The sequence below is a fragment of the Physeter macrocephalus genome, chromosome 5, assembly GCF_002837175.3.
Source record: "Physeter macrocephalus isolate SW-GA chromosome 5, ASM283717v5, whole genome shotgun sequence".
In the NCBI taxonomy this organism is placed as follows: domain Eukaryota; kingdom Metazoa; phylum Chordata; class Mammalia; order Artiodactyla; family Physeteridae; genus Physeter; species Physeter macrocephalus.
In genome coordinates, this window is record NC_041218.1 from 13,002,242 (window position 1) to 13,013,539 (window position 11,298).

General features: G+C 42.2%; 1 protein-coding gene across 4 annotated transcripts in view; it reads right to left on the minus strand.

Moving 5' to 3' along the window:
• The window catches only part of AGK (acylglycerol kinase), a 90,805-nt gene that overhangs the window by 2,306 nt on the left and 77,201 nt on the right, over positions 1–11,298 (minus strand). For all 4 annotated transcript variants that reach the window (XM_007103326.2, XM_007103327.3, XM_055084789.1 and 1 more), the window contains 4 exons: positions 9,555–9,702; positions 9,003–9,097; positions 2,655–2,725; positions 581–665 (listed from right to left, as the gene is read on the minus strand). In XM_007103326.2, the coding sequence (XP_007103388.2) occupies positions 581–665; positions 2,655–2,725; positions 9,003–9,097; positions 9,555–9,702 (399 nt within the window). The remainder of the gene's footprint in view (positions 1–580; positions 666–2,654; positions 2,726–9,002; positions 9,098–9,554; positions 9,703–11,298) is intronic.

An 11,298-nucleotide genomic window follows, 5' to 3' on the forward strand; every position in this document is an offset into this window, starting at 1 on the left:
GCCCGTGCGCCACAGCTACTGAGCCTGCGCTCTAGGGCCCGCGAGCCACAGCTACTGAAGCCCCTGCGCCTAGAGCCCGTGCTCCGCAACAAGAGAAGCCACCGCAGTGAGAAGCCCGCGCACCGCAACGAAGAGCAGCCCCCGCTCGCCGCAACTAGAGAAAGCCCGCGCGCAGCAACAAAGACCCAACGCGGCCACAAATAAATAAATTAATTTTTTTTAAAAAAGTGAAGCTATAATCCACTATTAACATTTGCCAACTGGAGAATTCTGTGGGTAGAGTAGCTGTCTGCATAGTTTACATTCAGAAAAATAAAAGCTCGGGAGACCGAAGGATGACTTTACAGAACCTGGGCTTGACAACACCGGGAGCCTTCAGGAGCCCGGCTCTAAACCCGTGACTCGGAAGGGGCTTCTGTCATCTTTTCAGGTCTCCCTTAATGCAACCCAGAGCCTGGCACAGTGCTCAGCACGTACAAGGTACCTCAAAAAGGGTCTGTTAATAGGAAGGAGGGAGAAGGAAACAGGAAGGCAGACCAGGAGAGAACCACAAGCTCTGGGACAGCTCACCCCCGCTCACCTCAGGAAGAAGCAAAGTGCAGCGGCTGGCCTGAAGACACTCGGTGCCGTCAGCACGCACCTTGGGGTCTCTCACCTTTTTACTTCTGTTGGTACAGGAAAAAGCAAGCTTGGAAACCAGCGCTGGCAACTGCATTCGACCGCAAGAACATAGCAAGTTCTGCCAGTCTTTTGATGAGATGAAATAGATGGACTCATAATCTCTTGAACCATGGGGTTCTGTGAAGAATTATTCCCCCAGTGATTCTTGCTTAGTGTTGAGATACGTTCTAGATTGAGCAGGTTTATTTATTGCAGAGAACTGTGCCTGAAGTTAAGACTGATTTTTCTCTGAATTGTTTTTTTATTTTTAAATAGTTCCATGTATACCTAATTCCTGGGCTATTTAAAAATCTCAAATTTAAAAATTGGAATGAAATGAAATTCTTTAGAAAAAAGTACTAAACTTTTGATATTTGGTACTTCTTATGAGTCTATATTACTTGAAGGAGAAAATGTTTTATTCTAATTTAAACTAGATATTTATATGAACAACCAATCTTAGTAGTTCTTGAATGATTCTCCATATTGATATAAACAGTCTATTTAGCATAGTGCATCTTTACTTTGACTACATGGCTTTAGAGTAAAATTATCAGCCTGTCCGCGCGCGCGCGCGCACACACACACACACACACACACACCCGTGTATATACCCTTCAGCCAGTCAGGGTCAGTGGAAAAGGGGTAAAAGCTAATCTCAGAAAATTAGTCCATTCTTTATCATTAATTAACAAGAGTAATTCTTTCATCTATGAAACTTCATCCATTTTCTAAAGCAGCTTTACAATGTTCTTATCAGATACCCAGAGGAAACAGACATTGCTTGATTTCACTTCCTGTAGAGACCAAAAGGAAACCATGTTATTTCTGCTGCTGAACATGAGGACAGCAACAATGCAGAACATAATGACTTCGTCTAATTGAAGCAATATCTCCGGTTTTTCTTCCTGTTTTTGGATGTCAGTATTATGAAGGAGATTCAAATATAGCTGGTCCCACTGACCAGACTTTCAGTTAAGACACTGTGTGGCTTCTGGACCACCCTTCCTAGGAGAAGACAGCCTTTTCCCTTCTTCCGTTTACTACAGTTAAGTAAATCAAAGGCTGCAGAAACAGCTATTCAGCAACTGAAGAATTGGTACCAAAGGCAAGAAAAACACAAACTGACGAAAGACATTGTACTGCCGGTGCTGGTGCAGAGAATGAAGTAGCCATGGAGACCCGGCTGCTGCAGCAGAAATGTCTAATCCTTAGATGGGCACCAGAGGGGGCTCTGAGACAGAGCTCATAAAAAGCTGAGCAGATTCCCAGTTGGCATGGTAACACACAGCCTCCTCAGATGCTTTGAAGGCTGGCACAGGGTTGAGAGCATTCTTAACCAATAAAATTCTGTCAGAGGTAGGGCTTAACAAATCAGACAGGACTTGGAAGGGTATTTTGTAGTGGAAAAGGGAAAACAGCCTGGAAAATGTCCAAGGTACTTAATACCTTTTCATCAATGCCCTGGGAAGAGGGCAAGGTGGGCTAACATGAATGGTAGCTGATGCTGTGTAGTGCTTCACACTGAAAACGAGTTCTCCCACACAGTCCCTTGTATGAGACTCAAAAACAATCCTGAGATAGAGGTGATTATATCACACCATTCTATACAGAGGGAAAAGGATTCAGAGAAGGTAAAGGATTTGTCCAAGTCATAAGGCCAGTGAGTGGCAAAATCAAGATTTGTACCCAGTAGTTCTGACTCTGAAGCCAAAATTCTGGGCATGAGATACCACGCTACACTGAATCCTGTCATTTCAGTCGAAAGACAAAGATGGCTCCCATACTCTGATCTTCCCGAAATGAATGGGGAAGGCCAAAGTAGGAGAGGTACACTACACATGCCAACTCAAATGAAAAAAGGATGCTATGGTTCCCAAACCAGACAAGTCCTCGGTTGGATGTGTCTTGGAGTGCATGGGCACTCAGATTGGTAAAGTCTGAGAATACAGACTACTTAAAGCCTCACTGCCTACAAACCCCAGTCCACTTACCCTATAGTTATGAAGTCTCCTTTGCTGACCGTGCTGGGTTCCATGCAGATGTTCATAAAGTCTTCTTTGCTCTAAAAAGGTTAGGAAAGCTAAAATTAATGCTCTAAATTTTGGCTAATGCAGCCTGTTGCCCTCCTTTAGCCTTAGAGGGTCGCGGTTGGAGCTGTGTATTACGGAGGGGACTTTACTTTCAATGACGTTATCCTGAATATATCCTCAGTCCTTTTTTTTCTTTTTACATTAAGACCTTTACTGAAGTGGTATTTCCATACCATAAAATTCATCTCTATTGCTTGCTTGTTTTTTTCCTACATACGTAAGCTAGGTAAAAACTCAGGTTTGGAGGGCTGTCAAGTTCTGTCACTCGCTAATAATCATAGCTGTTATAGTCTCTAGGGTCCCCTCCCTGGCAGGCCAAGCTTTCAGCCTCTCCCAGCAAGCCTCCACCCTCACTGTACGTCATCATCACGCCGCACTGGCTGGATCAGCTTCTTGGTGGGGAGAGCCCCCAGGTATCTGTGTTTTTTTAAATGTTCTACATGCAAACTTGGTATGTGACCAGAGTTGAAGAGCAGCATTCCTTTTATGCCATGGCAATGTTTTTAAAACTCTACATTCCCAACCACAGAATGTTCTGGAAGAATGGAGCTACAAGGAAGTGGCTATAAAAACAGACTTGGTTCCTGTGCCACTCCCCACCCTCCCCCCGTCTCCCCACAATTTACCACCAGTTGGTGGCTAGCAGTACAGACCCGGCCCTCTGTAAATCAATCCCAACACTTCTGTGTCTGCTTCAAATAGAGGTCTGTTTATTTTTGGACAGCTTCAAAATCTGTAGCCCCAGGATCACCCCCAGGCCTCTGAGAGCTGACAGCCTGTGCCTAAGATTAAAGGGCACTACCAAAGCACAACTTTACATCTCAACTAGGAATTACAAAACATAGAGGGATAACTCTGCTCCAGGGTCACCTTTTGTTAAATGACTTATTGTCACCTATGTATCATGAACTCTTCTAAGTGCTAGGGTTGTGTCAAGGAATGAAAAAAACAAAAATTTCTGCCTACAAAGAACTTACATTCTACCAGAGAGAGTGGAAGGGATAAACAAAACACAACCATAATAAGATAATAAACTTCATGTATATTAGAAGTATGTTAGAGTATATCCGTATAAAAATAGTAAATTGTGGACTGTGTATGTATATCAGCATAAATGGCAAATTATAGAGTATATTAGAAGTATTATTAGAGTATATTATAAAAATGAGATAAAAGGTGGTATTGGTGGCATTTTCAGTATATGTGCTACCAAAGCAAGCATGATTGGTGGCGTTTTTAAAGAGGGGTCCAGGTAGGCCTCACTGACAAGGTAACCTCTAAGCAGACACCTGAAGGAGGTGAGGGCATTGTGGAAATCCAGGGCAAACTCTAGCAAACGTCACCTGGAGGGCCTGTTAAAACACAGGTCAGAGCTTATGGTTCAGTAGGTCTAGAGTGAGCCCCAAGAGTCTTCACTTCTAACAAGGTCCCAAGCGATGCTACTGCTGCGGACCCAAGGCCCACACTTTGAGAACCACTGGTCTAGGGAAGCGCAGGCCACACGGAGGGCACTGCCAGGGCAGGGGCCTGAGGTGGGAGCAGGCCTGACGCGGGAAAGAACGGCGAGGAGGCCAGTATGGCTGGAGCAGGGCGAGGAAAGGGAACGAGAGGAGATGGAATCAGAGGGTTCGGGCTCTGCAGCGGCAGGGCCTTGTGCACCCCCACGAGGAAGGTGGCCGTTAGGCTGAGTGAAGCGCGGAGCCACTGGAAGGTTCTACGCAGAGAAATAGGATTTGGCTTTTTTTAAAATTAGGATCTCTCTGGCTACTGTGTTTAAAGGAGAAGAAAAGGGAAAAGGGCGGGGAGACCCCTTAGGAACATATTGTAATAATCGGGCTAGAAGACGATGGTGGCTTGCATCAGCTGGCAGCGGACACTGCGAGACGTGCTGGCAACATTTAGAAGGTGAAGCCGCCAGGACTTCCTCTGAGATTTGAAGTGAGGAGAAACAGGAGCAAGATGTTTGGCCTGAACAATGACAAGGGTGGAATTACAATCAGCTGCGCTGGAGGAAGACTGAGTTCTGAGAAGGCAGGTTTCAGGGGGTGGAGGGGAAGACCAGGAGCTGGGTTGTGGACAGGCCAAGACTGAAATGTATCTTAGACATGGAAGGGGATAAGTAGATATACATACAAGTCAAGGATTTGACTTCTGTTAAGAGTGCAAGTGCGAAAATCAATGTGTTGCGCTACAATGACAGATTCAGTGAGAAAGCCTTATCTCAGTAGTGGCTGGAAAGGTACTTGATAAAATTAAAGATCCACTCATGATAAAAACTCTCAGCAAACTAGGATAGGAGTGGAAGGGGACTTCCTTAATCTGATAAAGGGTATCTACAAAAAACCCCATCAAACTCAAGAATGAAGCAGTGAAGCCTTTCTCTCTCAATCAGGAATGAGACAGGGACGCCTGCCATCACTGCTGTTCAGCACTGTACTGAGGCCCTAGCCTACGCGATAAGACAAAAGATTAGAAGAAGGTTAAGTATTTGAAAGGAAAAAATCATATCAATTGCACTATTTGCAGTTGAATCTATAGAAAATCTAAAGGAATCCATAAACTTAACATAATAAGAATTGTTAGGTTGCTGACGCAGCATCAATATAAAAAATCATTACATGTCCATCAACTAAATCAGATAGTTAAAAAAATAACAATTTAAGACATACTGTTTACAACAGTATCAAAAATTAAGATAACTAGGAATCTACCCAGCAAGACAAAATCTTAGAGAAAACTATAAAACTTCATTGAGAGACATTAAGAACCTAAATAAATGAAGATACACCATATGCAGACAATAGAAGAGTCAATATTGTAGAAATGTCATTTCTCCTCAAATTGATCTACAGGTTCAATGTAATGCTGATCAATATTATAACAGATTTTTATGTGGAACTTAATAAACATTCTAAAGGATTTATAGAAGTCGAAGAGCCAAGAACAGCCAAGAGACTCTTTAAGAAGAAAAACATAGAGGGACTTACTATAAAACTATAATAATTAAGAGAAACATAATATTAGTACAGATATAGAAAAATAGAGCAAAAGAATAGACTAGAAACATCTCCATGTATACAGATACTTGACATATGACAGAGGTTTACTGCAGATCAGTGGGGTGTCGGGGGGAAGGACATTTCAATAAATGGTGCTTGGACAACTGGCTTTCTATATGGAAAGAATATAAAACTGGAGCCTTACCTCCATCATTCACAAAACTCAATTATAGGTGGGAGTGCCTCTTTTTAAAATAAATATGGAATCATTTGCTGCAAATCATGTTAACCTGGTTTTTCATTTAATATACAATGAACATCTTTCCATGTCAATAAATATAGAGAGAACATTTTAAATACATGTACCAAAATGTATTTCTCATCAGTGGCCTGATTAGTTTGTTTCACATATTTTGCTATTATAAATACAGTGAACATAATAGCTCTGTAAGAGATCCTAATTTTCAAGCATTCCACACCCCTCAGGCCTCTTTCAGACTCTGAATGGGCTTTTTCTTAATGATAAATGAACATTTTGAGCTATTACATGGCAGCTTCATTGTCTTTGAATATTTTACTGCATTTGCTTTTATTTTTACAAAGAGGATAGAAAAAAAAATGAGTGTGCTGCTGCTAGTGATAAGCAGCACAGGATCATATACTTTTATAATTGGCACAAAGATAAAAAGCGCTCGGCACTCTGAATGAGGCTAATCTCGAGCCACAATCACACACATACTCACTGAACTCAATCCATTCATACCAATGAATGTCATCAGAGGAAAGAACAAGGTTAAAGAACATGAACAAAACACTGGAAGTACATATCATCAGGGATTGAGTATAAAGGAAATGTATAATTAGAAATCTTATCTTTCTTTTAAAAATTCCTCTTTTTAACAGTATTTTTTTAACCTTAATACATTCACTTTCACCAACATTTTCAGACTCTCTACATTATGTATCATCTGATTATTTCTGAAGCATAAATTTCTAGAAATATACTTAATAGGGCCAAGGGTATGATTACATTTCAGATGCTTAATATATACTGCCAAAATGCCTTGGAGGAAAAAGTGTTCCGATTTCTCTTTCCCTCAAGAAAACCTGACAGCCCATTTCCCTATCCACGCCAACAGTGAACACTCGCGTGCTTTTTAATCTATGGCAATTCAGTATTTAATATTTTAATTAGTATATCTTTGATACTGAGCCCTTTTTCTGTTTCTTTACCTATGAAATTCAGATAGAAGTTATATCTACCTGATAGTGTAGTTATGAGGATTACATGAGCTGACACTGTGTAAAATTCTTAGGACAGTGCGTGCTTATCATGTAGTAAATATAAGCGATTTTTTTCATGTTTATTTCCTTTGTGAATTTCTAATTATGCCCCCTGCCTGTTGTTTATATGAGTCCTTTGCCCATTTCTTATTGATTATCCTAACAGTTAAGTATAAAGGAAAGCTATTAACTCCTGGTATATCACATCCTAATATTTTTCCCAATTTGTCATTAAAAAATTTTTTTTAAAGGTTAATAAATTATAAAGGAAATCTAAAAAAGAGTGTCATTAAAATTTTTGTTTATAGTTTCTTTTTTATTAGAAGTAGACAAATGCATCAATATGATTTTTGGTTAGATGCCAGTCTTGGAAAGGCCTTGTCCTCCCAAGTTTATATTGATAATCACTTAAGATTTCACTCCAGTGTTTTTAATAGTTTTATTTTCTTACATTTAACCTTTTAATCCAACCAGAATCAATTTAGAAGGTGAAAAGAGCTATGTGATCCAAATGTTACACAATGGACATGCATTACCTTTATCATTAAAAAGCAATCCAGTACTCTGAATATTAATATTGGAATCAAGCTTCTCACTACCCTTGTCCCCCTCATTCATCTGACTACATTCATATGTTCAATTCCATGTGCCAGTTTTCAGACTGACCAGGTTAGTTGTGAACATACTACTTCGATTCACATAAAAGCTGAACATAATATTAGTCCCCGGTTAAGGAAAGCTTTCCTACTGGCATTCTCATTAACATAAACGACTAAAGTTTTCTCTAGACCAGGGGTCAGTAAACCCTTACTGTGAATGGCCAGATAGTAAATGTTTTAGGCTTTTGGGCCATTCAGTCTCTGTCACAACAACTCAGCTCTGCCACTGCCACGTAAGAGTGGCCACAGACAACACGGATATGGATGAATATGGCTGTGTTCCAATAAAACTTTACTTGTGGATGTTGAAACTTGAATTTCATATACTTTGACCTATCACAAAATATAATCCTTCTTTTGACTTTATTCTAACCATTTAAAAACGTAAAATCAGGGCTTCCATGGTAGCGCAGTGGTTGCGCGTCCGCCTGCCGATGCAGGGGAACCGGGTTCGAAACTTGAATTTCATATACTTTGACCTATCACAAAATATAATCCTTCTTTTGACTTTATTCTAACCATTTAAGAACGTAAAATCAATTCTCAGCTTGCAGGCTATAGTAAAACAGGTGGCAGACCAGTTTGCTAACCTCTGCTTTATTTCAAAACATTTTTAGCGTATTATCTATATCAGCGCTATCCGGGAGAGCTTTTTGCGCTACGGAAACAGTTTATATTTGCGCTTTTCAATATGGTAGTTGCTAGCCACATATGGCTATTGAGCACTTGTCAGGTGGCGGAAGTAATGAGTTTTAAATTTTATTTGTATTAATTTAAGCAGCTACGTGTGACTAGTGGCTACCATACTGGTCAGTGCATGTCAATAGATTGGACTCAATATGTAAAATAGATAGAGATGTTTGTGTGTATACATATATACATCTATATAAATGTAGATGTATACGTAGTTTTCTCTCCTGGAGACCTAAATCTACATATTTAATATAGTCATGAAAATAATGGATATTTACACAAGTAAAAGTTCCACAAATTTTTATTCCTGTGACAAATGGGATTAGGCTAACTCCATTGCTAAAGGCCTCTTGCCCTCAGTTCTCTCAGGCAGAAGGCTTGGTGACAGATACTGGATCAGAGCCCCTTAAGCTTTTATGCACCTCACTCACTGTTTCTTCTCATTGCTATTATTCCTCAAAGGCACCCCACATCCTCCTGTTCCTCATCCTTCCCTCTCTATCCCCACAGGGTAAAAATAAAAACACCAAGTTAGTGGAAGAGCATGTAGCCTTTGTCACTTTTTCCCAAATGCTTTTCTACTTAAAAAAAAAAAAAAAAAAAAGCACACTTACTGCCAGGTCAAGCTGACTGTTCCGGGTCGTGATGGACAGTTCAAGGGTGGACAGCTGCACTTCCTTCCAGACCTCTGGGCTCACCTCTTGGGGGGCTGTGTGAGTGCATTCGATACAGGTCAATGTCTCCCATGAACATCTCAGCACCACCACCACGGCCAGCTACCAGTGGCTCAGATGGCCTCCCAAGCCCATCTGCTGACCCCCGCCCCCCGCTTAGTTTTCTTTATCTCATACTTTTGATACACAGGTTAAAGGGCCAGGCTCAAATGGAATCTCTATGCCTGAGACATCCCTATAGAAGTAGCCACAATAACATAAAGGCTGGTGACAGAAAGGGAGTCACTGGGAGTCACAGCTGACACAGGCTGGCCCCATTCATGGGACACTGCTGCTGCTGTTTGGGGCCTGCACTGTGCACACAGAGGGCTGAGCTCAGGGGTGCTCGAAAGGCTTCCCCTGCTCTAGGAGAGTCGAACACTGAGGTGGGGTCTGCTTCAGGCAGGCCCGAGCTGCCCAGGGCTTTCAGTCGTCAGTTCCCGCGCAGCTCACCGTCCTGCGGCTGTACCCAGTAGGATGCGAGCCTTCGTAATATTCTCCTGTACAAAGAGGGCCGTGGGGGGGTCTCTTGTGCCCCGCTGGGAGGTCGCTCTGTAGGTCCCGTGTATGAGAGAGAGGCTTGATGAGTCTGGGGCCACTCCTTTCAATGTGAAGAGACAAAAACCTTTATCATGCAACACGATTCCAAACTCTTGGGGTTTCTCTCTACAAAGCATAGTATTCCACCCATATCTGCTTGAAAGCTAACTAGTAATCTCCTCTCATGGGATGAAATTATCTCTAATTTGGAGTGTGGAATCCTTAAGCTTTCTTTTCCTATTGAAGGCCTATAGGAACCCAGTGACTGCGGCCTCCATTGCTCTCCTAACACAGAGCAGAGGGGAGATCAAAGTGGACCAGCAACCAACCACTGCTTATACTTGTCCAAGAAAACCTCAGTATGAACAAGCATAGAGTCAGTCATCTGATACTTTGACTTAGAGATGGTGACACAAACATGAAATCCAGTTGTATCACATACCTTCTTCACTTCTGTTATCATATTCCACTCAGAGACCAGACTGGTTTAGTCCAGCCTCGAAATCCAGCCCAAAGCCTCTCATTCCTACTTCAAAGGCCAACATTCTCAACTCTAGATTTGTCTTCTTCCTGGCACCCTGAGTCCAGTGCCATCCTGGGTCCCATCAGTGTCCCCAGGGATGATGAAAACAACACCTTAGCCTCTCAGCCCTTGATGTCACCTCTAACTCACCATAGCCACGTCCCGGTCCTTATCAGTACCCGGAACTACTCCATCTTAGAAATCTAAAGCCCTGATATCCTACCATCTATTCACTTCCCATATTCTTCTGGTTGATTCTTTTGTGCCCAATGGCTCTTAGGGTGGACTACTCCCTTGTTCTCAAGTTTCCGTGGGGTGAATTACAAAAGAGTAACAATTCCAACTTCTCTCACTCCATCTCTTACTCCTTCCCAAGTCCAGAAAGACCCAACCCCTTCTCTTCTCACTCTGGAAGTGGCTGTCCTGCGGACTCACGCATCCAATGCTTCCTCACGCCGTGAGCTTACTTAGCAGTCTCTGCCCCGAAGGAGATGTTTTAAGTGGATAAATTCAATTTGGAGTATTAGGAAATCAGATTGTGACCACGTATCCAAGCTGTGTCCTTCACTCCTACTGACATTTATAAAGCTGGTATGTTGATTTCCATGTGCTTTGTTCCTGCATTTGGTTAGTCAGAGGAGGAAGAGAGGGGTGTGATTTGGGGGCCCGTGGAGACCCTAACCACACCAAGCTCTCAGTCGCACCGAGAATCCCAGCCCCTGACCGCGCCATTTGTCCTCAGGCCGACCAGATGAACAGTGGGTTACTTGACATCACTCTCTTTTCCCATGGCTTTTGGCCCTCGTGTCTTCTTTCTTCCATAATGTTTGCCCTGAAAAGCCCCTATTCTTGATCAATCTGTCACTAGGTGTCTGTACTTCTACATCGTGGCTCAATATTATTAGAAGGGGAAATAAAACACTCCTGCCGAGTACTGACACAGGGAAAATAATCACCCAAACGAGCATATCCATGTCAACAAATTCTTGGTCTAAGGTTGTCCATGCCACTTGATAATCCTTCTAAACCTATTTTCATCTTTCTTCAAAACTCCCCGTACCACCATCACCATCACCACCATCACCATCACCACCACCACCATCACCATCATCACCACCACCACCATCACCACCA